Genomic DNA, 26091 nt, shown 5'->3' on the forward strand with positions numbered 1-26091 from the left:
AGACACTTCTTGGAGTTTCAGATTTGTGTAGAGCAACAATGTTTAGTTTTGCAACGGCGCTTGTTCCCCTGATATTCCCGGTTGGTTGGGGCATCGGATATGCCGTGACGAATGGGATGAAGAAAGTGTGCGATCGTTTTTTTCCAGGGAAGGATTCCAATGAAGAAAACGATCAGGATGAAGAGGACGATCTGTTTTGGAAAGGATTTCCATCTAGTTCCAAAAAACAAACCGACCCGGCTGGGGAGGTTTGTTCTGAAAAGACGTTGGATGTTGGGACCTCGGACTCCATCTCGTCCTCTGTACGAGACAGTAAAGAGGATGACAGTACTGTCTCTGGACAAACCGACCCGGCTGGGGAGGTTTGTTCGGAGACGATGGTACAACGTGAGGATGAGAGTTCAGTCGCAGAAAAATCTGACCCGGCTGGGGAAGATTTGTCTGCGGCTGATCTCGCAGCCAAAGCTGTGGCTGAAGTGACAGCCAAAGCTTTGGTTTCGCTGGTCCCATCTCTTTCCGTACAGAAGAGTCCTCTGAGGGGCACTTTCAAAGGGTCCTTTGAAATACAAAGTTCCCCGGACGGGGAACTTTGTATTTCAGATAACGGAGTTGCTCATTTATCCAACAATCCACTTCTAAATGCAAATGTTTCCGTTGATGTCGAGGTTTCCTGTTCTCCTGATGTTAATTCAGTAGATAGCGTTGGCTCGGATCTGCTGGATGTAGGGACGACATCTGCAGGACAAGGACAAGCGGAGAAGAACTTCTTCAAGTTCTCCAATGAGCTCCAGAACAGCTGGGTGAACGTTGCATTCCAGAGCATCCTAAACCTGAGCATCACCAAGCAGTGTCTAGCTAAGGAAAGGGTTTTTTTGGAGGCATCGTCCATCCCCTGCTGTGGGAGTCTCATACTCTCAGCTGTCCGTCAGCCCAGCAAGCATTTTAGTCAGGAAGACCTTTCCCCAGTTCTGATGGAGCTGAGGGAGAAGAAGCTGCCATCAGGCGTGGGAAAGGACTATGACATCAAAAGTTTGCTGGAGTCTGTGCTGGTCTGGCTGGATTCGTTTGGCGGCGACACAGATAGAGAGTTGTATGACAACGACTCTTGCTCTAACTGTGGAGCCACTTCCCTCAGGCTCCTGAACGACGGCGCCACGATTGCCCTTCCACCGATTTTATTTTCAACCAGTATATCTATACTGCTTGAATACTGGTTGGATTTGGCATGCAAACGCCGTTGTTCAGGCTGCCGGTCACCCTGGCAGAAAAAACACTGCCTGACCGATAACAAGGTCCTGGTGTTTTTTCTGCACAGGTTTACCAGGGAATACCAAACAAAAGCCACTCAGACCATCGATGTCCCTGCAGAATGTGGGACGGAGACGTACCACCTGTCCTCCGTCATCTGTGGGGATCCAAAGCTGACAGACTTCTACTGTTATGTAATGAAAGGAGAACGAACCGTGAAGGCAGACAAGGAGCATGTCTTCACTGCAGACAGCGACTGCAGTGAAGACATGTCCAACAACGGTTTCATTTACATTTATGAAAGGAAATGATCAGACACCAGAGGACAAAAGGTAAAAAGATTTGACAGGTTTCCTGTTTGCAGGTTTCTCTCCGGGCACTCCGGCTTCCTGCCACAGTCTGAAATCTCCACTGAAATGATCCAGTAGGCAGAGGTGGACCCTGGAGGCGGGTCCGGCGGGCGGCACTGATGCAGGGGGCAAAGTCCCCTAGCAGGAGACTGGGCCTTTAGTCTCCTGCTGGGGGAAACACGGGGGTTAGCACAGGGAAGCGGAGACAGGACACAAGAGCACAGGGAGGCGGAGGAGCAGCGGCAGACTCTGGAGACGGCGGCGGAGGAGCAGCGGGAGGTGGCGGATGAGCAGCGGTAGGCAGCAGATGAGTGGCGGGAGACAATGTCTCTCTCTCTCTGCTTTATTTCGCAAAGATTTGAATCAACTCTCTTTGAAGCAGCATGACAAATACAATGACTAAAAGTTAAAGCTCTTAAATCTGTTTGTTTTACAACAAGCAGATTTGTATGTGTGTGCCTGTGTGTAATAGGTAGGTAGGTAGGTAGGTAGGTAGGTAGGTAGGTAGGTAGGTAGGTAGGTAGGTAGGTAGGTAGGTAGGTAGGTAGGTAGGTAGGTAGGTAGGTAGGTAGGTAGGTAGGTAGGTAGGTAGGTAGGTAGGTAGGTAGGTGGGTGGGTGGGTGGGTGGGTGGGGGGTTGGGTGGGTAGGTGGGTAGGTGGGTAGGTGGGTGGGTGTTGCAGGTACTGCGTACCCCGCTAAATCTTTTAGGGGTACGCGGTACCCGACCGTACCCCCCTACTTTCACCCCTGGATAAATCCATTCTCCTGTCTCTTCTCTGGGCCTTTTCCCCTTCGCAAAGAAACTTTCCAAAGACATCTGATCTGTTTCTTACTCATTTTGCTGCTTGTGGGCTCAGTGTTGGCGTGCAAGTAACCGAGAGAATCCGGTTAAAGGATTTTCAAAATAAAAGATCCTCCAGACTCAAATAATACACAAAACGGAAATATTTCACTATTTCTTGCGCGGCCCGGTACCAATTGGTTCACGGACCGGTACCGGTCCACGAACCGGGGGTTGGGGACCACAGCTTTACAGGTTTAATTGCTCTGCAACACCATAATCTGAATTACTTCTTCAGCTTGCCATCAAGTTTGGCCTCATAATGAGCCATTCATCTGATTCAGGTGTGTTGGAGAAGAGATGCATCTAAAATTTGCAGGATTGGGTTGGAGCAACCCTCCACTAGCTTATCCAGGACTAGACTCAGAGGAAATATCTCAGGACACATAACAGTCTCTGGGGACGTCTTATCGCTAGAATCCTTCCCAAAGTTAAGCTCGTCTTTCCTTCAGCTTCCAAGGCTCAAACATGGAGCAGCTGGGAGTACAACATGCTGACAAAGGCCTACCTTGAGCCTCGATGAAACTTTAAAAAGCTGTATTCCTCAACATGATGAATAATGCTTTTGCTGTCCTTTTTGACAAGGCTATTTTGCTGAAGAATAAAAGACATTCCTTCTAGTCCAGGGGGGTGAAAAAAAAAGATAAATTTATGCAGACAGCAAAGCAGCAGGAGGACATGAAGTTTGGGGAGTTCTCACTGAACATCAGCTGCTATTTGTAACGCATTTAAAGTTGTAAAAATAATGTTAGTTATCCAGTGTGCAACATTGATGTATCAGAGCTGCTGAGAGAATCCAAATGCATTTCATCTTGAATATCCTCCATAATGCGTTTAAAATGCATGACAGAAAATTTCTCCACAACCTTCAACAACGGCTGCACACATTCAAAAAATAACACAAATAACTTTGTATGGCAGAAAGAATAGAATTTAGAAATGTAGTTATCCACATTGTTGTTGGATTTGATAATTAAGGGGGGTGCATTCACACAGCCCTATTCAGTTTGTTTTAACCAAACTCCAGTTTGTTGGTTCAGAAAGTCCGGTTTGTTTGAAGAGGTGTGAATGCATAATCAAACTCTAATGTGGACCAAAAGAAAAAAAAAGGGCAAATTTTGGTCCTCCTACAAACCTTGGTCTTGGTTTGGTTGAAGTGAACTTTGGTGTGGTTTGAATGTCAAGGGAACTGGAGTAGGAAGTGAATTACAGCACAGGGCATTCTGGGTAAGTACAGAATGCCCAAACAGATGTGCGTATCTAGCGCTAGCAGGAGAAATGACTGGTAGTTTTTTGCCAAAGACAAAAGAAAAATCTTTTAACCGCTAAAAATCTGACAAAACTCCATTTTGGATAACAGGCTTGTTTTGTGCAAAATAAAACCCCTTCCCAACCTTTAGGTAGCACTGCACTGATTGCTGATTTTATTTTTCAATTCTCCAGCCTCTTTCCTTCAGCTGTGTGAATGAAGTTTATCCAAACTTCATTCACACAGGTAACATTTTAAGAAGGGAAACTTTTGACAGCTAAACTTAAACATTTAGATCATGCAAGCTCTGGGTTCCATGTAAAATGAGAATTGATGCATGTCTTCATTTTAGGATTTAAAACAAATACTAGTTTATATAGAAAGCACTTTTCACAGACATAAAATCACAAAGTGTTGTACAATAGAAATCAATCTTCAAACTATACAAAGCATAAGAAACACAGTAAGGCTGATGTCTAGAGTTTAAAATAAAGCCGCTTTAATGCCTCACACCAGCCATAATTGTCATTTTTATATTTTGATGCTTAACCCTGATGTCAATAAAACTATAAGGAGAATGTATGGTTTTTATATGATGGTGAGTTTAGTTGTTTAAGTGCAGAAAAAAAGTTTAACAAAGTTTAACAGACTTACCAGAGGAAGGCTTCATTATCAGCGACGGCTGTTTTCTTCCATGAAGAGGTAAATCACAGAAGGGTGAATCTGATTGGATGAATTATTTCACCTGTATTTGTCTGCCAAGTCTCACTGAGGTTCATTTTAAAAGGATTTCTACTGGAACGTCTAAAATCTTTGCATAAACTTTGACAAAAAAAGAACACGTTGAACCATGTTATTTATTCCATCTTCTCCAGAACTGCAGATTAGTTTTCAGACTTCAATAAAAGACAGAAAACTTAATGTTCAGAACCCTTTTGCTGCTTTAAAGATATGAAATAAATTCTCCATCATTATCAGCCCTGAAGGATTTATGTGCTGCTAAACTTTTAAAAACCACATACAGTATAACTACAGCAAGTGACAGAAGATAGATAAGCTGCATATTTTAGTGGGAAAATATCATACATCTGCATAGAACTTCATTTAATTTTAACAGATACTGTCCTAGACTGTAGAAAAATAAAATATTGGTGCATGTTTAGCTTTAATTCGGAAACTCTATGCAGCCTTGCCTACAAAAGGAAAAAAAAAAAGACACATTTTGCTGCACCAAAAGAATCAATGCAGCTACAAATACCAACGTTTCCCCTTTAGATGCGAAGATTAACAGTAAAAAAAACCAACTCAATTCAGTAAAAAATCTAATAAAACCTGTGACCCTGACAGTACAGTACACTTCATTTCTTCCTCAAAGGAGAAAGAACTTTATCTAAATCCTCACACTGGTCCGGTTTTCTCCCTGTTTGCTTATTTACCTTCCAATTCTTCTGTCTTAGTGACAACATGTTGGGCAGTAGGCCAAAAAAATAAAACAAAAAACATGAGTAAAGGTGAGAAACAGGATGAAGTACAGAAGAAAAGTCAGGCCTAAAATTCAGTCCAGCTCAGATCTGAGAAATGCTTCATCCTTCAGCTGATCACCTTCACTACACCTGATCTCTCTTGAGAAGGACAAAGATTATTGAGTTTTACCAAGTCATATGTCTGCTTTGCATTCTTAAACCAGTTCATATCCATGCACACATTCAGTTTATTGATTTATTTATTCGGGTAGAATGCCTGAATAATTCATAAATCAGAGATAAGATGATGTAAACAGGGAAATATTCACGTTAATATGTACTGAAGTTGAAAAGTCTATAAGAACATTCTCAGAAATGGAGAAGAAATACTAAAACCTTGTTGAAAAGATAAGAAAGTCTCACAGTAGAATATTGACAAATAATGGACAAAATCAAGATTTTTGCTCACAAGTGTCTCTTTAAATATCTAACTCTGTTTAGAGTTTTCTAGCATTTCCATCCAGATGCTGTCATCCGTCTCTACTTTCCAAAAACCACAGCAAAACATGGCAAAAAATGTGATACGACTAATGTACAGCTGATCTTGCATTTTCACTGGAACAGTATAATTTATAATTATTTTCTGAAGCATTTCAGTAATCTTTGATCTCCAAAACTGCATTAACAAAAGCACAGAAAGTGCGCTCAAATTTTTCAGAAGAATCAGTCGTTTTCACATGGGCTTTACAAATATATATTATAAAGCTATAGAAGTATAACTTTGCAAGTCTTCTAATTTTATCTTTAAAGCTTAGATGAGGTCTAAGGGAACATTAAATCAGTGAATATCTAAACATTTTTGTGCTTTTTAAATTATTTCTCTAATACCATCAACTGGCCGGGAAATATAGAATTTTCTAAATTCGGTACAAATATTTTTGTCATTTTTCAAATAAATCACAAATTTTCTTTAACTTAAGGGACCTAATGAAGTGACCAGGAGGACCAAACACCCCAGAGTTAAAGACCACACCCCTTACTGTGGATTTTGTCCATCAGAGCATCACATGTGGCGTCTTCCCACTGCTGCAGGAACTGTTGGATGGTCCTCAAACTGTGCACAGTGAGGGGTGGAAAGCAATGATATATGCACTTCAAAAACCAGCAGGATGTCAGCCTGGATATGATCAAACCAGGCAGAGAAAAACGGACAAATTGGTCTCACAAGAGGCTACTTACTCCACTGTTCCAACAGAAAACCAACACAAAAATCAGCAGCAGCGCTTACCTCGTCTTTGTGGGTGTTTTGCACTATTTAGAAAGTCAAACAGACACAGTTTCACTTGTGTATTGGATTCTCTTTAGTACTTTACATTTAACAGGAAAATACAAGGGTCTGTTTTCAGCAGGATACAGGAAATTTAACAGTGCTCTGTACATTACAATATTATAGTCAGTGTGGTGGTAACTTGGTCCAGGAAAGCTGGAGCCGTGAATGTCGTGCACAGTTCACTGTGTGGTCGTGAGGGTGGGGAATACAATTCAAAATTCTCATTTACATACTGTAAGGAGTCTCTGTTAGCAGCTTGAAGAAAACACAAAATCAGGAACAAGATACTAAAAAAAAAAAAAATAGACAAAATGCATGAAGAGGAAAAAAGTCTAACTGTTGAATATTTAATGCATGAACAAGTCAGGGAAATTCAGAATTAAGAAGCTGTTTGGTATTTTCTACTTTGTTTCAACGGTCACCAGTTTGGGCTCATAGTCACATTTAACACAGATCTGCCAGGTTTGATTGGGAAGTCTACATTCATCCTGAGATTTAAAGTAAAAACAGAAACAATTTGAACTGACAAACTGATAAATGAAGTTCAAGCTGTGGTTGAACAATAAGCAAACTTTAGATGCGTTTCGACTGTAATTACGGTAGTTATCTGTTATAATATTTCAGGTTTACCTCAGCCCCGTCTAGTGGCTTTTTTTTTAAGAAGGGGAAAATTAAGATGGCTGACGAGTAGTTCTTCCTCAGTTTTCCACAACAATAAAATCCAAATCTCTGGTGGCTACATCCTATAAGAAAACACTCTTCAAAAACTTCACAGAAATGTTTAACAGTTAAAAAGGTAGATTCATTTGAGATTGCAAAGTTCTACAGTAATGAACCTCTTGGTCTTCTACAGCACTACACTCTAAAATATAAGTAAAACCAAAGTTCATGAAAATGTGTGACTTTTTAAAATTAATTCTAACAGTAGATGTCAAAAAGAAAGAGAAATTCTTGCTGGGATTAGAAACCAGAGTCTTACAGCGCCGAAATTTAACTGAAGAAGAAACCATGAAGAAGAAAACGACAGGAAGTTAGTTAGTTGGAGGAACATGGGGCAGCATGTTTTTTTAATGACACCGCATGAACAAACGTATTCATGTGTGATTTTAATTGCGTTTCTTATTTAATGGAAGTGTTGCAACCTCAAAATGGTGTTTTTTTCGACATTAGCAGAATATTGACTAAGTTTTGTGCACTTTTGTAATGGAGACGCTTCAGAGTGCCTTATTTACCTGCGACTTTGGCAGCTGATACAGAAAAAGTTTCTGTATCAGGCCAAAACACAAGTAAAATCCCTCAATAATATAAAAGTACTCCATGATTAATTTAAAGTGTTTTACAATTGCTCTTTTCCACTTCCATTTTTCTGACGTTTTAAAATGTAATATCTATAAAACATTATATTCTGCATGACGACAAACAACACTAATAATTCCACACTGAATTAAATGAAGTTATGAGCCGCTGTAATAAAGATTACTGAGAGAACCTAGACTAAAGCCAGAGACCGTAAACCCACCTTGAATGTTTGGTGTGATCTTAAAAATCCTACCTGACCACCAGGGCTGTTTTCTGTTGCTAAACTTCTCTTGAAACTTTCCCGTCGCGAGAACTTAGCTTCTAGAAAAAAAGTCTACAGTCGAAACGCACCTTTAGACACCGAAAAGTAATGTTTCACCTTGCAATCAAAACAGTTTTACAACTCATTCATTTTTCTCACACAGAACATAAAGAGGGCATGCAGTAAAGCAAGTACAGTAAACTCAATCCAGGATTTATGAATATCAGCTGTGAGTCTATGTACATGTGGACGAGCTAAAGCAATATTTTACCGATAGTTGTAAATGTTAAGCTAAATTAAAGTCGGTTTTGTTCCAATATTTACATTGTTAGCAAACAGTTCCACCATTTAACTGCCACACAATCAAATAGTAAACATCAAGCTGAGAGAATTAAATATATCTATTTCAGTTTCTCCTGTGAAACATGTGTTTGCATAATATTTCTGGATTGTGTCTAATTTAAGAACATGGGGGATAAAAAGCAGGTAAAATGGTGCTGATTATAAAAGGGACTTTAATAAGCCAAAATCAGTCAGTAAGTTGGGTAAAAGGAAAAAAAAAAATCAAAGCCCTAAAATCCAAAGTAGGGAATTAGAGGAAACCGTCCTAGAAAGTAATTTTTGATCTCATGGTTGTCTCATTAGTCCCTAGTAGAAAATGTTTCATGTGAGATCAGATGGAAAAATGTTAACCTTCAAAAGTCATCTCTAGAAAAACGAAACCCTGTCTGAAATGAAAACTATCTGTCTGGACGGTGATATTCTGTTTGAAATCTCAGTTTCTAAAGTTCTTTAATTCTCCCACTAATATTTATGTTCAGTGTCAGGTACATTTTCAAAGGCAACAATTAACACAACTAAAATAGATGGCTTGATTTCAGCTGGTCTGGCTTGTCTGTAAAGTGAACACAACCTCACAAATACATCTACACATTTGACACAGCCAACGTTTTCTTTTCTTCCTCCTTGTCCTGCTGTTCGTTAACACGCTGTGGTCCTGCTCATATTGTTTAGTTTGGGGCAACTTTGTGAGCTTTAGCTTATTTATTCCAAGTTTATTGGAACTTATTAATAAAACATGGAATTCATATATACCGTGATGCGGCTAAAAGAATGAGACAGCATGAAATGGCTGCGATGTAAATGATGAAACAAAATCAATAATATATTCGGTGACCTTCTTTAAGGGTGTTTCACATTTCTGTGGAGTTTAGAGGAGGCTGTGCTCAGTCTGAATGTATTCAGAGCTGTGTTTGAAATGTTCACTCAGTCAAAATAACATTTTCACTGGAGAACCAAGCAGGGGATGGCGGTACAGACTCTACTTCACTGCCACAACACTTCAAAATTGTGGAGGATATTCCCAGTTATTTGCTATAAAAACCTCAAAATGCTAACATAATCTGAGCTGATGGTTGGCAAATTTTGCGGTTTTGACAAAAACTTCAAGTTTAACTTTAAAGAATTTGAGCATTTTGAACTTGAGACAATAAACATCTTTGGACATTATTAACAAGTCGAAAAATCCTGATATATTTTTTATATTATCTTTAGCTTCCTGGGGGTACAGAAACACTAATGGGTGAGAAAGTTAAACGTTGCTACATTATGTATGACTTAAGAGTGAATGACACAGCGATTCAAACACAGCTCAATTAATGTATTTCTGTTTCCTACATTCTCAGAAGCTTTAGCCTTGCAAAACTTGAAAAGGGAAATAAATCATCAAAAATATTGATCTGTTAAAACTTATGCATAGCAAATTCCCACATCAAACAGTCAAATGAGATTCCAGAGCAATAAAAATCTACATCTGTCACAGCAGTACAGTGGAGAAACTTTGACCGACCACAAGATTATAAAGATCCCAAGAGTTCAACCAGATTCTCATTTCTCCTCCTTGGAGAAAGAAACTTGTAACATTTTAAGCAACTCCAGTTTGACAGAATTATATACAAAGAGGAATGTCTGTATGTATGTAAGCCCAACATGACATGCGTGTAAAGCATGGTAACATTTTATTAGTTTATTAATGTGTATGAATAATTGTTTAATTACATTATAAACATGTACAAATTTGGAAAAAGTTGGCTGATTGTGCCTTAGGTTACCTTTTCATGCAACGCTCGTCTCTTCAGGCTGGAGAATGGCTGTAGTGTTTTACTTTAATGCTGCACTAAGCCGTCTCAAGCCTCCTAACAGTGAGAAAACAGTGTCTGCACTGATATTAGTGAACTGTGACCGTTTTTATAAGGCATCAGATTTGTCAGGAACACCAGGAAACTGTAGTAGGGCACTGCTTTCATCTACCTACTAAATGTAGAAAATGTATGTAATGAAGATGAGTACAAATCATGAATGTGCTACACCGACAACAACAAAGGTTTTGCCATTAAAAGAATGCTTTTTCTACTTTGGCAAAAACAAAATTCTTTTAAAACAGATTTTAATTAGAGTCTTTGAAAGTTACTTGTTCATCAAAGGCCTCTTTGTTTGGAGTAGGTACAATACTGCAGAGTCCTGCTGAGCCACTGAAACACATTAACCCTTGTTGTACTCCTGTCCATGTCAGGATTTTGTAAAAGTCAAATCCTGAAAAACTGGAGCTGGAGCAGCTCTCATATGTCTCCATGGCTCAGCTTCCAAGTAAAACATGTTTCCTATAGCCAAGATTTACAGACGTCTCTTGTGATTGAGATCCTCTGGTCGAGTCTTTGGCTTCTTGCATTCTCTCCTGTGTGAGGGTGTATGAGATTACAGCACTGTGCAAACTACATGGAACGAACCCTAACCAGAGCAACAATTGTTGGCCTTAAAGTTTGTGAAAAATCATCTTTCACTTGCTTGAAAAAAGGGGAAAAATAGAAAGGAACTGTCTCTTTAGAAAGTCGAGAGCAGTGCTTTCACAATGCACCTCCAATCTTAGGCTATTTCTTTTATTCTGCGCATGTAATCATGGAGTTCCTCCGGGTCTTTAAAGCCCATATCCTGGCAAACCCACTGAATATCCTCTTCGTCTGCTATGGGGATGGAGTTATAGGGCAGCTCCTCTGTGGGGAGGGTGGTAAAGGTGGTAAACTTGACTCTCTTGCGTTTGGAGGTGGGTGAACTGGCCTCCTCGCCGTTATCCTTCGTTGAACCGCCAGAGCTGCCGTCACCCCTTCCATGGACCTGACTATGAACGCTGGTCTGGGAACTGCCACTACTGTGATGGTCCCCATGGCAGCAAGTTTGTACCCCCTCCAAAGGGTTGCTGGGACTTTCCACCTGCTGTGGAGACAGGTCGCATTGGGCCCTGAGCGGCTGGCCGTTTCCAAGGAACACCCAGTGGTGAGAATGGTCCATGTTGGCCTGGCCTTCAGGCGGGATGCGCTTATGGCGGTATTTAAGCACAAAAACAATGCAGTTGATTAGAAACACCAATATAGCCAAGCAGAAGACGCCTAATAGAGCATACATGCCAATCTCAAGATCAGTCATGTTGCGTGGCGAATGCACAAAATCGTCCCCTTCCTCTTCATCACTCTCAGTCGGCCGCTCTTGGTTGCTAATGGTGGGGAAATTAGTGTAATCAATGGGAACACTGGCAGGCTGCTCGTTAGAAGTATCATAAATTCTTCCACTGATGTTGGGATCAATGATTGTCCGCCTGGTGACAGATGCCAGCTCAATCTCGCCCTCTGTGGTCGTTTCTTCCTCCGAGTCTTCCTCGGGGCCAAAACGGACCTTGACATAAACTGCAGCAGATGCAATGACGCTTTTGCGTTTGGTCTTCTGGCAGGCTTCGCAGATGGTCATCTCTACACGCACCATTTCTCCTGATCCCTCGCCTTCTGCTACCACCACAGGCCACCGTTGCTGCGGCTCCTGGGATACTGACACAACTTTGTCGTCCAGAGTAGAGGCATTGAGGTTGTAGTCTTTGGGATCAAAGTAAGTCAGAGGGGCGGCGGTGTTGTCACTGAACAGCATCCAGACAGACAAACTGGCCTCCTGTCAGGGAGAAGAGAGACAGATTACATTTCTAGTTTCAACAAAAATAAGTTTTGACCCTATGCCGGATTTCATATGAATGTAAGTTTCTCTGTTCCATTTACTTACCGGTGTTAAAGATGACCTATTATGCTTCCTTGAACAGGTAAGAATAGGTCTATGGGTTATTTAAAACATGTTTACTAGATTTTTTTGCTCAAAATCTTTCTTAGATAATGAGATTTTAGTCTGCTCAGTCCTGCCTATCAGAATGAGCTGCTTTAGGGTGTCTTGTCTCTTTAAATTCAAATAAGCTGCTGCTGGCCATCCCCCCTGAGGTTTGTGAAATGGCTCATTTTCCATACACCAAAAAAAACATTAAAGTTATTTTTCATTACTGTGTTTGCAATATTATTTTATTAAAACAAGTCTCTCTTGTAAACACGATCTTAGATCTCAATGGGACAACCTTGACAAATAAAGGTCAAATAAAATAAAAAATATTGCCAAAAAACAACTGGGTGTTTTTTTTAAGTGCTTTGACTGTTTTAGAAGCAGTAGAGACCCAAATATAAGTATAACAAAGTACATAATGTGTAGATTGTTAAGTTTAAAATTCGTAAACCCCCGAAATCATGTCATTGGTTGTCTACTTAAGATGTCAGAAGGCATTTAAAAAACTGATCAAAGAACATACAAATGGGACACATTAAAGGGATTGGTTAATTTACATCAAGTGAACAACAAAATGCCAAGTTATCTAAAAAACAAGGTCAAAAGGAAAACTTTCCCTTTCTATAAATCAAGAAAAACATTGCTCTCAACACTTTTAGAAGAACTTGTGCAGGTCTAGATAAAAGGGCTTCTCAAATTTTATGATCCATCTGTCAAAGTTGTGCATAGATAAGTTCTAATAAATGTTATTACTTTTGTGGACTTTGAAATTAGCAAGGCAAATGAACCGAGCTCATTTTATTGTAGCAATATAAAATAAGATTTTGTTTCGACTTCTCATATTTAGGCTGTACAACTTTTTGCTGAAATAGAAGTCATTTTGGAGAAACTTGAGCAATTTCTTTTATAATAAAATTATAAAAAATAATTTAAAGACAGGACCTTGTTGTCTGCTGTGTGTATCAGTCAGGAACACACAATGACAAGGTCTTAACTATTACCACTGCAGGTTTTTGTGAAGTTTGAGCTGTACATTGGCTCCTTCGTACGTTAAGTTTTCTGCAGGTCAGATGTCAGAAAAGTAAAGGAAAATACATGTTCTTCAACTTTTTGTAACTCACTTGGTATATGCATAATTTTCCCATATTTCTTAGCATTTCTGGTAAAGTTCTGTAAAAACTCTTCTACATTAATTACTTTATCGAGCTATTTAACAATTTCTATGTTATTTGTCAATTTTGGCAGGATCAGTCCTCCATAAATAATCAAATTTACAGTGAATGTGTTGATGTGATCTGATGCCATACCAGAACACATCAAGATACAACAGAACAGCATCGTGTCAAGGCCAACAATAACAAAAATGTTTTGGATTAAGAGAAGCTGTCATTTAAATTTGGTCATAATAGCATTAGAGGATAATAAACAGATGACCATAAGATGGCAGAACCCACATTGTAAATGTGACGACATTTAACAAACCTTTATCTCATTGCTAAATTAGCTGGTTCTTTGAATGTTTCCGTTTGTGATCTCAGTGAATAAATTCAGTTAGATTTTCCCTACCACTGCGATCCTCTGAAGGGTGAATGAGCACAAAATTATTTACAGGCATTCTCTTTATGGTTTCTTTTATTTTCTAAGTAGGAAGCAGAGCTACAGCATCAGGTTTGCAAAGATTACTGTCAAACAAACGTGTCATGGCTGTCGAGTTCTGCAGCAAGACGAATTAAAGAGAACACAGTTTTAACCAGATCAGATCTTGTTTGTCTCATTAACTTGTAGCTGAGACAGAGCAGCGACATCATTTACTGCACCAAAGATACAACTCATACAGGATACTTGGCTTAAAATACATCTTCATTAGATAATATTTTTTGTTTAAATCAGTTCACAACAGAAAATCGATTACCAAGAAAACCTAGTTCTTCAGCGTGAACCGTGGCTAACTCAAATGTTTTGTTAAAGGGGAAATATCTTGTAAAATCAACTTAGTCTCGCGTTTATTCTTTTATGCATGTTTAAGAAATCCTTTAATCGCCAAGGCAACAATTCATCTAAGCAAAATGCCTGGGTGGTCCTAGCCCCACCTTTGAGGTACAGCTCTTCCTCTGAACTGCAGATTCCAAGCTTCTACCTCACAGAGCAGCCCTTGCTAATTGCTCCTTGAGACTAGCCAGCAGCAATTAGCAAACACATGGTGGAACTGCGTATCTCTTGAGCTCATTGTAGGAGCTACACTTTTCAGGGAAATGCTGTTAAAATTGTTGTTAAAGGGTTAATAGAGGAGAGCAGTTCTGATGACAAGCGGTGAACTCTTCCTGTATTTATATCGTTCAGAGGAACTTTCAAATTCCCAACTCTGAGCATCTTTGACAGTCTGGACTCACTCCATTACCCTAAACCTCAGGAGATTTTCTGAAACAACCAAACAATTCCCCCCAAATTAAAAGTCTTAACATGCAAAGGAACTTCTTGTCTCTGATGAGAACAAGAACAAACTAACTTCAAGGTTGACTTTGTTTGTGCTGGTAAACGAAGAGGTGCCGACAAAGATGCGCCATTAGTAAGTACGTGTATCAAATGATGAGTCTGTCTCTTTGTGTTTATCGACCGCGATGGTCTCATCTCTTCTTTTCTTTCACTCTTTACGTCCGTACTCCCTCTGGAGAAAGATTGGATGAAAATGTGCCACAGACTAAGTCCCTACCTGTAATCAGGTAGCGTTTGATGGTGTCCTCTGTTAGCAGCTTGCTTAAACGTCAGCTAACATCCAGTCGGACAGATGACAAGAGAGGCAGGACTTTGTTTCAACAGATTTCTGAAGGTGTCTAACAGATGTACACCCGCTTTACTTCAGGTTCGGAGACACGATTCTAAAAAGGCAAACCTGTCATCTCTGTAAAAAAAGCAATAATATGGCTCTGATTATAAATAATGCACTGAATCGGAACCATTTGCTTCTATAAATCCATATAATGTCATCATTTCTATGAGCTCATTTGATTAAGTTTCACTCTTATTACATGCCTAAGAGGAACAGCTTGCATTATAAAATATACATGAGTTGAGCAAATATTTGTACCATCTTAGATTGTGAATAAAATGACTTGTATTCTGTTATTTCAAGTGTAATTTATCCACCTGTGGAAGCATAACCCAACCTGACAAAATTAGAAGAATGTCAAAGTGGGTGGAGTCAAAACATACAGGGGGCGTGGTCAAGTGTGGGGATGAGCAGAGGGATTAGTCTAGCGACTATCGCCACGGTGATGCTCACTACTCCAGCTCCTGACTTGCCACTTGTGCTGTGTCTGAGTGAGATAGTTCTATGTCTCACTCAGACAAAAACACTAACCAAGGTTGGCTGCTAAAACACGCAGGATAATTCACTTGCAGTAACCACCGTTCAACCAAAGGAGGGCAGCACTGAGATGATTTTAGGCCATATATTGCAGAACTAAACAAATTTAAACAAAAATGTCATAATTTGCACAGAAACATAAAGGTAGAACCTTAGATAACCTAGTTTATCAGCAGAAGAAAGTTGATTTGGGGTTAACTTGCACTTGAAAAGGCGGCTTGTTTTGGTAAATGTCCATCTATCAGGATTTATGTGTTTCATTCATTTCTACAGTAATAGCGGACATTTAGAAAGTTTTCCAGTGAAACGAAGTCAAATGGCTTGAAATAGCTTCAGCCAGCAGCCTGGCGAGAGATGTGTGCCGGAGGAATTGGCTGCCTTTTACGGCATGGCCTTGGAGAGCACTTAGGACAATACATTACAATAATTAAATTTCAAGGTGGCCAAGAAGCGGAAAGCAGGAAAAATTGGGATTTAATGCCTGCTTCTCCTTCACTCATGCTCAGTGTGGATTTTTAGCAACGTTGGAGGAGGGCGAACACATGTTCACGTTCTATTCTGGGTGAAGCAAGGATCCTAATTAATCCTTCCCACAGATCCACCTCTCTATGCCTTTTGCGTTGCACAAACAAATAAAACAAAATCTACATATTGTTGCTGTTAATTTGAAGAGCAAAATCTATCTTGTGGAATACATTTGGACATATTTTTGGAGTGTTTTTGCTCCAGGCTCAGTTAGTATTGAGTTTGCTGTAAAGGAACAGAGTGGAAACTTATTAGTTCGGCTTTTATCTGGCATCCTCCCTGACTGCTGCCGAACACTGACAGCACGTTAAGCACTTCACTGCTTAAAAGAGAAACTGCTGCGTGCTTGTTGACAACCTTTGGAACAAATTTATTTCACCACTCCGTTGAAATAAACAAGGAATTATTATAAAAACATCTGAGGTTTTGATACTGAAGGATTCTGCATTTTATTAGTGACCAGTTAGTTTGTTTGTTTGCATTTTTTATAATATAATTTTGTTCAAGTTTGTGGACAGTAAATACATGAATCGGAATTAAATACTTAAATAAGCAGAAACTAAATCTCATCTTTCATTTGTATGTTGATAAAAATGACCAAGCATTCTGGACATCAACATGATGTGGCGGTGATGCTTACAGGATTGGGCTGCACTGCAAAAACAACAAATGTGAGTATTTTTGCATAGTTTATTGGGAAGATATCATAGTATGCCTGAAATAAGACTAAACTGATTTAACTGACTATATATTGTTTGCTTAAAACAAGATATAGGAGTTTGTTTTAAGTAAATAATCCCTTAATATTGATGAAAAAGTATTGACTCACTTATAACATGGGAGAAATGTATTGATATGTGAAATAATCTATCAGTGGAGCTAGCACTTTTAAAAATCAATATTAAGGAATTATTGGCTTAAAATAAGATCCTAAATCTTCCTGAAAACTTACACGCTGGTTAGTTTTGTCTGATTTCAAATGTACTAAGATATTTGCACTAGAAACTGAACAAAAAAATGCTTGGTAAGATTTGGTGTTTGTGCAGTGTTCAGATGAGCAACCCCTGCAGCATCTCTGTCACTGGGAAACGGGCCAACTCCAGATGTCCAGGGAGAAAACATGCATTCAACTCTCCAAAAACCTCTCACTGACCAAGGTCCGCCTGCAGCAACGCAACCGTCCCAGTTTTCCACCAAGACATTCCCTGTGTAGCCAAACAACTGCAGATGGAATGAATGTGACCAGAGCGAGTTAAAGAAAAGGCCAACTTTGGTTCATGGACAAAAAGTGATTGGGCTTCTTTTTCCATAGTAAGCCAATGGCATTACACTGCAGCAAATTTTGAATGTTTGAATCTGAATGTTTGTTGTTTTTTATGTTAACACTAATTCCAGCAGTGACAGAGTACAGTCTGACATGGTTCAAAAGATCCACCTTAATGTTGGCTAGTCTTTCGCTCTCGCTTCATTTTGTTACGGTGGCCCAGGAAGGTCAACAAAATACAAAATTATAATAAAACCCATATTAAGATGGAAGTTTTTGCTAAAACAGCATTTATGCCAAAATGGAAGTTATGGCAAAAATAAAACTTATGCTAACAATAACTATATGCAAAAAAGCAGAAGTTTGTGTTAACATGGAAATCATGTTATAATAAAATTTAAGCTAAACTGTTATGGTAAAAATTATTTTTTTGTTTGCTAAAACAAATGTAATGTTAAACCTGAAATTATGAACTTTTGTCTGCTTAGAAAGTGAGTGAATACATCAATAGGTTTCTAAATAGGTAACATAAATAAGCACACACACACACACACACACACACACACACACACACACACACACACACGCACACACACGCACACGCACACACACACACACCCACACGCACACACACACACACACACACACACACACACCCCCACACACACACACACACACACGCACACACACACGCACACACACACGCACACGCACACGCACAATCCCTGCTGTTAACTTTTTCATACTGGGTCAGATTCGTTCAGGTAGGTTTTTTTTTATTTCTCTCATCCAAACAGCTGTTGCCTGTTCCTCTCAGGCTGATCATTGCTGCTGTTACCTGTTTGAGGGCTGTGAGTGTCTGGACACCGGACGCCTTGGCGACCATGGTGTGGCTGTTGCCGGGGCTGGGCTGCAGGGACAGGGTTAGGCCCGACACAGTGTGAACCCGCAGCTCCGTGATGGAAACCTTGTCATCTGTGACAGAGAACAACGCCTCGCCCAGCACCGCGTCCACTGCCAGCGGAGACTCCACCTGCGGAGAAGAAAAGATGAAGTGCTTTTATTTATTGCGTCTCCACATGACAGGGGGGGGGACGAACGTCGCTTTAGTCCAGAATAGACAACAGCTTTATTGTCTTTGTGAAACTCATAAAGCCCATGACAAGCCAATTTTAGATTAAAGTGCTGTGTGCTTCTGTTTGTTGCAGCGTGTCTTGAATCCATGTGTCAATGCCTCTCAGTCTATCAAAGTGGGAGGATGAAAAAAAACAAAACAACCGAACGATAAAAAACCCCCACTTGAGACGGAGTCCATCACCATCAGCTGCTACCAGACAGCAAATAACAACGTGAAGCTGTAAACGCATGTCTCACAGTGACGACTGGATGAAAAAACACACACACACGCACACCCACACACACACACACACACACACACACGCACACGCACACGCACACACACGCACGCACACACACACACACACACGCACACACACATCTGAGTGTCATGGATAATCCCAGCCCTTTGATAGGCGTCTGCACAAAGCCCCTTTGGCCACTTATAAAATATCACCATTTTACTTCGCCGTTGCAGGCCGAGGTCATGAGGGACAGCTATCGCAGAGAAGAGCCATTCAGCCAAGCAGTGCTCTTAAAGTCATACGGGGAAATCAATTCCAGCTTCATCTGGAGCGTTTTATAACTCCAGAGTCGGAAAGCGTGTGAAAGCTGCAGCTGTGGCAGCAGCCGAGCGTTCGGTGTCTGACAAGCTTCCAAAATCACCGCCGGCCGAAGCCTTGAAGCAACCGGCGTCCGTTCAAAACACACCCGAACCTCATCTGATTTACAGCCAATATGACGAGCAAATATTCCATCTGATGGAAGCAAAGCGGTAAAGATGGGGCACCTGAGAGAGCCCATCGTAGGGTCAATGTTTTCATTCTTCCCCAGCTTCTGGGTCGGGCAGGGCCGGCCCAAGATTATATGAGGCCTCAAGCAGAACATAATTTGGGGCCCGTCTTCCTCTCCACCACTGGAATCTGGGAGAGAGGGCCACTTTAAGAAAATGAACATAATTTTTTGTGGAGTAACATTAAACCTGCCTGTTTTTTTTTGTTTTTTTTTACTTGAATTTTAATTTTAAACAGGCCAATTAAAAACATTTTTAATACAAAAATGTAGCTTTAAAGCTGCAGTATGAAACTTTTAGAAAAACTTCTTTTTTGCTGTTAGAGTTTGTTAAGAGGCAGATAATCTGTGAAAAGATGGATCTCCTACACCTCCTCCCTGTGCTGTTGCTGCCATTTGAAGAAATGCAGCCAATCAGAGCTAGGGGGAGGGTCCTAGCACTGCCAATCAACCTCATGTACTCACTGCTTAATTAACTAAGATAAGAGTACTGTTTATCTGCTGTCATCAAGACCACTATCATTCTACCTTTTTAAATGAATAAAAGCTGCCAAAGTGGGTGCATGTGCTGGATCTGAGTTTGTGCACATCTAACTGGAATGCTAAAATAACTCAGGAGACAATGGACAGATGTTCCAGCTGTGCACCACATCTTATTTATCTGACAGCTCTGAAGCATCTGTTCGATGTCTGGAGAGGCGGAATACAGAGAGGGATGTTCTATTCGTGCATTTTCTGAGCTCTGTTAGCTCTGTTTTTCCTCAACTCCCCCTCTCTGCCTCTACCTGCATGAAGCAGAGCTTTTCTCCCACTCTGCTCAGTCATCTCTGGTGCTAAGGTTACGGTTTTGAAGCTTGTCACCTCCTGACCTCCGCCCGGTCCGGTCCCTGGCCTCCCTGCTCCTGCGGCAGGCCCTCGCCATCTCGCCGTCACCTTCTGCCTTCAGCCACCATTACCTCAGCTTTCTGCTTTCATGCATTAAACGGCTCTTAACCTTGGCATTTGAGAAGCAAAGCTGACCTAAACCCAGCATTCCAAACTACAGTAGTCAGATTCAAAACTGAGCTCATCCATTTAAATTGATGTCTTTCCCAGATTGTTCTTTTTGCAACATTTTCTGAGCCATGTTTTACTGCTGCTGTTGATTTTACGTTAAAAACACTAAAAATATACTGTGAGTACATTGTCTGCGGGTTTCTAATGGGGGTCCTCAGCCAGAAGCTAGTTTTGTTTGGGGAACATTTGGGAACTTCTGTACTAAGATATTTGTACTAGAAACTATAAAACGTAAGATTTTGTGCTTTTGCAGCATGCTAAAAACACCTCAGCATTGCCCCTTTAAATTTGTCTCCAAATGTTCAATCTGATCTCATTTCTCTTCCTCTTCATTTGTGTTGCTCCTAATGGAAATCTGAACATTATAAGCCTTTCCTGTATTTTTCAGTAGCACCATCGCCTCCAAATCGTACATCACAGCAGGTCTAACTGTAACAGTCCCTTTCACTCTTGCAGCTAGCTTTCAGATAAAAAAAAGACAAAATCTTACCAAACATTTTTGTCTTCCAACTGCAAATATTTTGGTACACTTTAAATGAGATACAACATTTCAGCAAGATATAGAAGCTTGTTTTTAAGTAAATATTTCATTAATATTGATAAAAAAGGCAGATTATTACACTGATAACACGGGAAAATGTCTTGCTTTTAGTAAAATAATCTGCAAGTGGAACAAGCGCCTATATCTTGTAATTTAGTTGTGTCTTATTACATTATACTAAGATTTTGAACTTGAAACTAGATTTTGACGTTTTGCAGTGTACAATCGCCTCCTGCCTCCACTCTTTTGTGGTTTTGGATGGTTGACCCCAGATAATTAAACTCTGTGACCTCTAGTCCTCTTGCTTCACCCATCTTCCTTTCAAGCATAAACATTTGTTGTTTTTTTTACACAACGTCTTCTACTCTTCTATATTCGGAAACCATTTACACTGCAGAAATATTGCGTTGCTCCTACTGCATTTACTATCTGCATCAATAATACCACAGGACATATGAAGATATTAATAAATCAGTGGAAATTTATATAGTTAGACATTCCTAGAGGCTATGAAATTCTCCCGCCTTGGTCCACCTCCATCGGCGTATCGTTGTGATGGATTAATGTGCCAGAAAAAAAGGGAGTTACAGACATGGTCTCGTACACAAACCCATACATGCACGAGATTGTGAGACCACAAAACCCCAAGGCATGATGGTAAATGGATGAATAAAATAAACTCTTAAAGTCTATCTGGAGGAAAACTCAGCTGGATGATGGATCACGCTCTGCAGGGAGTTCGTTTCATAACTCCTGATTTTAAAACTTTCCATTTCTGCTTCTGGGGACGAATTTGGTTTAGCCCAACAGTTAAATTAAGTAAAGCTCCAAAGTCTATTTGCTAATAAGGACAGAGACATCAGGGATTTCTCCAGAGCAAACAGATTGTCAGTTTGTGTGTGAAAACATATGATCCAAGCGAGGTCAGATGGAGCATGACTGCAAAATAAAAAAATATTTGCCTGCAATTGATTTTCTGCTGCTTCACATTCTGTTCGGCCGCAGCCGATGCTTTCAAGGGCCAATTAAAGCGACTAAAAAGAAAATCTAACACTGTAAAAAAAATAAATAAATAAAAAAATCAATACTGGGAACGATGTCCAAATGTCAAAACAAATTGAAAAGAGACGCCACATTGTGCATCGATTATATAACTGAGAAATGTAATCACAGAAACTGATCTTCCGCCAGGTTATGATTCAATCTGAAACATATTGTTTAGATATTTATTTCTGTTTTTATTCACTGCAAATACACAAAATCAGTATTTTTAGTCTAGTTTCTAGTGCAAATATCTCGTTGCACATGAAATAAGACGCGTACGACTTATAAGTAACTTTTCACCAAAATAAAAGAGTTAGTTTTAAGTAAATTCTCCCTTAATATTGATGAAAACATATGAGTTCATCTGCCATAAGTGAAATAGACATTTTAAATTAATATATGGGAAAACATCTTGTTGCAATGGGAGATGGTTTCACTTATAGCTAGAACTTTTTCACTAATATTCAGGAATTACTGATCTAAAACAAGCTCCTATATTGTGCTGAAAAGTCCATTGTAAATTAGTTTTGCTTTATTTCAAGTGTATTAAAATATTTGCACTAGAAATGAGACAAAATACTTGGTAAGACTTAATGTTTTTACAGTACTCAAACAAAACAACTCTTACTATGAATTACATGTTGCAGACCAAATGTACACCTTAAACTTCACTCTGAGATCATCTTTAACAAAATTCACCCCAAAAAGACTCAAACATTGCTTTTAATTAGAAATGTTTTATGTTTTAGGGCACTGTGGTGGCGCAGGGGCAAAGCACAACCCACATATTGAGGCCTTGGTCCTCATGCCGGTGGTCGCAGGTTCAATTCTGGGCCTGGTGACATTTTCCGCATGTCTTCCCCCTCTCTCATTACCCTCTTTCCTGTCGAACTACTTTCAAATAAAGGCCACAAGAGCCAACAAAAAAAAAAAAGAAAAGAGATGTTTTACGTTTCAACATTTTAAACTTCATCGACCATCTTTTCTAGTTGCTTTTCTCAGGGAAACAATTTGTTTCCAGGAAGGTGATTTATTAGCCATTAAAGTCTTCCTCACTCACCATCAAATTTCTACCTCTTTTATTACCTCTTTATATGGTTCGTATTGACTTTACCAGTTGTTCTCGATTATTTCCCCTGGATTTCTGTCTGAAGTTTCTCCCAAATGCAAAAAGGAGCTCAGGGTGCTGTCATGACTAGTTTTTGACATTATGCTGTAACGACCCTGTGAGCATCAGGATCCGTTTCCTGTTCAGCTGGAAGTTGTTTGTTAGCCCTCACAGCTCAGACCTGTTTCCCTGTGAAAGCTCACCCACATTCATAAGTGATTTTTGTTACACAGCTTTCTCTGGTTTATTTGGTTTGGTTCAGTCTGAGCTCATTTGGATTTTTTTTTATTATACTGTTCAATACCAATATACTTTAGTTTCTCTTAAATCAGACTATTAAATCATTTGGCTCCAAAAGTCCTTTGATTGTTTAATTATTAAATGGCAAATCGGAACCCACTTATGTAACAATGAAAGTTAAGATGGTGTTTATTAACTCTTGTTTGATGTTAAATCCAAAGCTTCAGCATTGCCATCTTATAACTATGCCCTAAATTCAACTTTTCACAGAGCTGCCTTTGATCACATAATTATCACATCTCCACACATTGGTTTTTACAACATGCAACACTAAATAAATATATTTGTCTTGTTAAAACTATGAAGTTTTATCCCCACCCATAGGAAATGAGCTCATTTGCACATCTTTATGTGAAAGGGACATAAAATGTTTTTCTATAAACAGTTTAGTCAACATGATCTAAGAGTTTGAGTTTAAAATAGGACTTTAATTGTTTGAAGCTGGAGAAAATTTGGGACAACTTTAGTATTCAAATAAATTCAGGCTGTCAGCTTTAAATCTATTAATAATTGGTATAAAAATGAGGCTGAGATGCTGGAGTTCAGTGAAACACCCAAGAGTGAATGTAGAAAAGGTTTACTAATAACTAATGTTCAAAGTTTCAAGCTAATTATTCAGACAAGCAAATAAGAGATGAAAAAAAAAAAAATCGGAACAAAAACACAACAGCTTTGTGAAGTTTATTATTTACTCTCCTGGTACTGATGTAGTTTTCTGATTTTAAAATATTACGCCGCAATGAAAGCTGCTCCATTCAGTTGGAAATTAGACTTAAAACGAGCATTTGAAACATTAAAAATGAAAACCCAGGAGAGGGACTCTCTCCTCGACTGTTACCAATTTGTTTGTGATGTATTAGAAGGAGCGTGTGCCGATGAAGTGCAAGCAATTTGGTCTTCATTTTCTTTCAGATTGCCTCATTTTCTTTTACCAGTTACTGATTTCCCATGTTTCCCACAGCGTCTGCACAAAAAACCCCCAGATTGTTTTGGGATGGGGTGCGTTCTGGGGAGGAAGTGCTGCTGATTGGAACAACATCGGCATAAATAAGATAAAAAAGCTCAATCATGACTCCAAATTGAACACATGTAAAATGATGTGGTCATATTATATTCTTATTTAGAAGAATTGTATTAGTGTGTTTGGCTTTGTAAAAGACACAAGTGAGACGCTATTCAGGATTGGTGCATCAGAATCTATTCCTATTGTGGCTAAAATCAATAAAAACTAAAGATGTTTTCAAACCTGAAGTTCTGGAAGACTTGGTTCAATTAGCAACCAAAATTGCATAATTTGTCATATTTTCAGCTGGTGTGGTTCGCTTTCACACTGTGCTGTCTCAAACAAATCAAAACCTTTGCAAAAGCTGCCGACATGCTGGCCTTCGGGGCGCTGCAACAAGAACCCCTGAAGGAAACGACACAAACATTTCTGAAGAAGACATGAGCACGACTTCACAGAATGTAAACCAAAATGGAGAGTTGTCAGAGTTTAGCGGCTGGAGGATTTTTCTTTTGTCTTTGGCAAAAGACAATGAACCGTTTCCCCTGTCAGCCCTGGACACGTGCATTTGTTGGGGTTGTATTTCTCCAGGATGCCCTGCGTTGTAGTTCACGTCCTGCTTTTGTAGCGGTCTCCTGTCCGCTGGGCGCTCATATGCATTCAGACCGGACCAGAGTTCACCTCAACCAAACCGAGCCGAGGTTTTTAGATGGAGCGAAGTTCACTTTTTTCTCTGCAGTAGAGTTTGATTACAAATTCACAAATAAAGTCGACTGTTTGCTAAACGGTCAGGTTTATCATTACAGATGAGTTGGTGCAAAGACGTCGGTTGGCTCCTTATAAGAAACAGCTGAGAGAACGACGGAGTATTAGGGCTGATGTATTCATCCATCTTCTGCTTGTCTGAGATAACAAAATAAATTCATATTCTTAATTAATTTTATGACCCACAAAAATGTTAAGTTGCCATCTTTGAACCTCTAGTGTATGTAATGGATTCACTTAGAAACGTTTGATACAAATGTGGGTGATAAAGTCTTGATAACCACCATTTGAAAATTTCCCTGAAAACAAACACAGATTCTCACCTGAAGATTCACTACATGAAACATATTGATTTAAGGCTGCTGAATAACCATGTCATTAGCATTCCTTTCTGTCTTCATGTTATTATGAGTTTAGGTCCTTTAGCTTCTTCTGCTCCAGTTCCTCGTTTGGTTTGTCAGTGAAGCTCCAGAAGGAAAAAGTTCGTCTGTCACTTTGCAAAGCTCATCCCATGCAAAATCTCACTGATGCTGAAGCGAAACTGAAGATAGATGATGAGCCCAAACAGCAGATTGACGCCGACCAGCTGAGACTCTCTGCTGGCTGAGCGCTCACTCATACAGCGTCAAACTATGTTACCTTGTTCTCATGCACCTCTGCGTTTCTCTCCTCTAACACGGCTTCCAATAAGTCATCCTTCAAGTCGCTACAGAACATCAGCTGAAAAGTTCATTCATGCACGCTGAGTTAACATGTTCCTGCTGCTAATTGTGGAGATGGGTCACCTTTTAAGGCTGCAGGAAAAAAGGATTTTTTTATACTTGTTGAAACTGTTGTGACAGTTTAATAAACTAAAATAAGTCAAAAAAAAGAAAAAAAAAAAGTCAAGCTCCTCCAGCTTAGGGTTGTTAATCATAGCTAGCACAGCCTGTCATGATTGCTTAAGCTAGTTAGCATAGCTATCGATGTTTGCAGATAAACGGTTGTCCTGTAACAGAAAGTTGTTTCTCCACCATTAGCACAT

The 26091-nt window shown here is 39.6% G+C and overlaps 1 protein-coding gene and 1 long non-coding RNA gene across 3 annotated transcripts in view; one reads left to right on the forward strand and one right to left on the reverse strand.

The window, feature by feature from the left end:
• Positions 1-6489: 6489 nt before the first annotated feature.
• Positions 6490-26091, reverse strand: part of tmem132e (transmembrane protein 132E) — a 449956-nt gene continuing 430354 nt past the window's right edge. For both annotated transcript variants that reach the window (XM_008428504.3, XM_008428502.3), the window contains exons 8-9: positions 18181-18375; positions 6490-12036 (exon numbers count right to left, since the gene is read on the reverse strand). In XM_008428504.3, the coding sequence (XP_008426726.2) occupies positions 10966-12036; positions 18181-18375 (1266 nt within the window). In that variant the 3' untranslated portion in view covers positions 6490-10965. The remainder of the gene's footprint in view (positions 12037-18180; positions 18376-26091) is intronic.
• Positions 14401-18230, forward strand: LOC103476280 (uncharacterized). Its single transcript, XR_535439.3, has 3 exons — positions 14401-16749; positions 17125-17389; positions 18140-18230. It is a non-coding gene; the product is annotated as an uncharacterized LOC103476280 (long non-coding RNA).

This window comes from Poecilia reticulata, chromosome 14 (genome assembly GCF_904066995.2).
Source record: "Poecilia reticulata chromosome 14, P_reticulata-male-v2, whole genome shotgun sequence".
Taxonomy (NCBI): domain Eukaryota; kingdom Metazoa; phylum Chordata; class Actinopteri; order Cyprinodontiformes; family Poeciliidae; genus Poecilia; species Poecilia reticulata.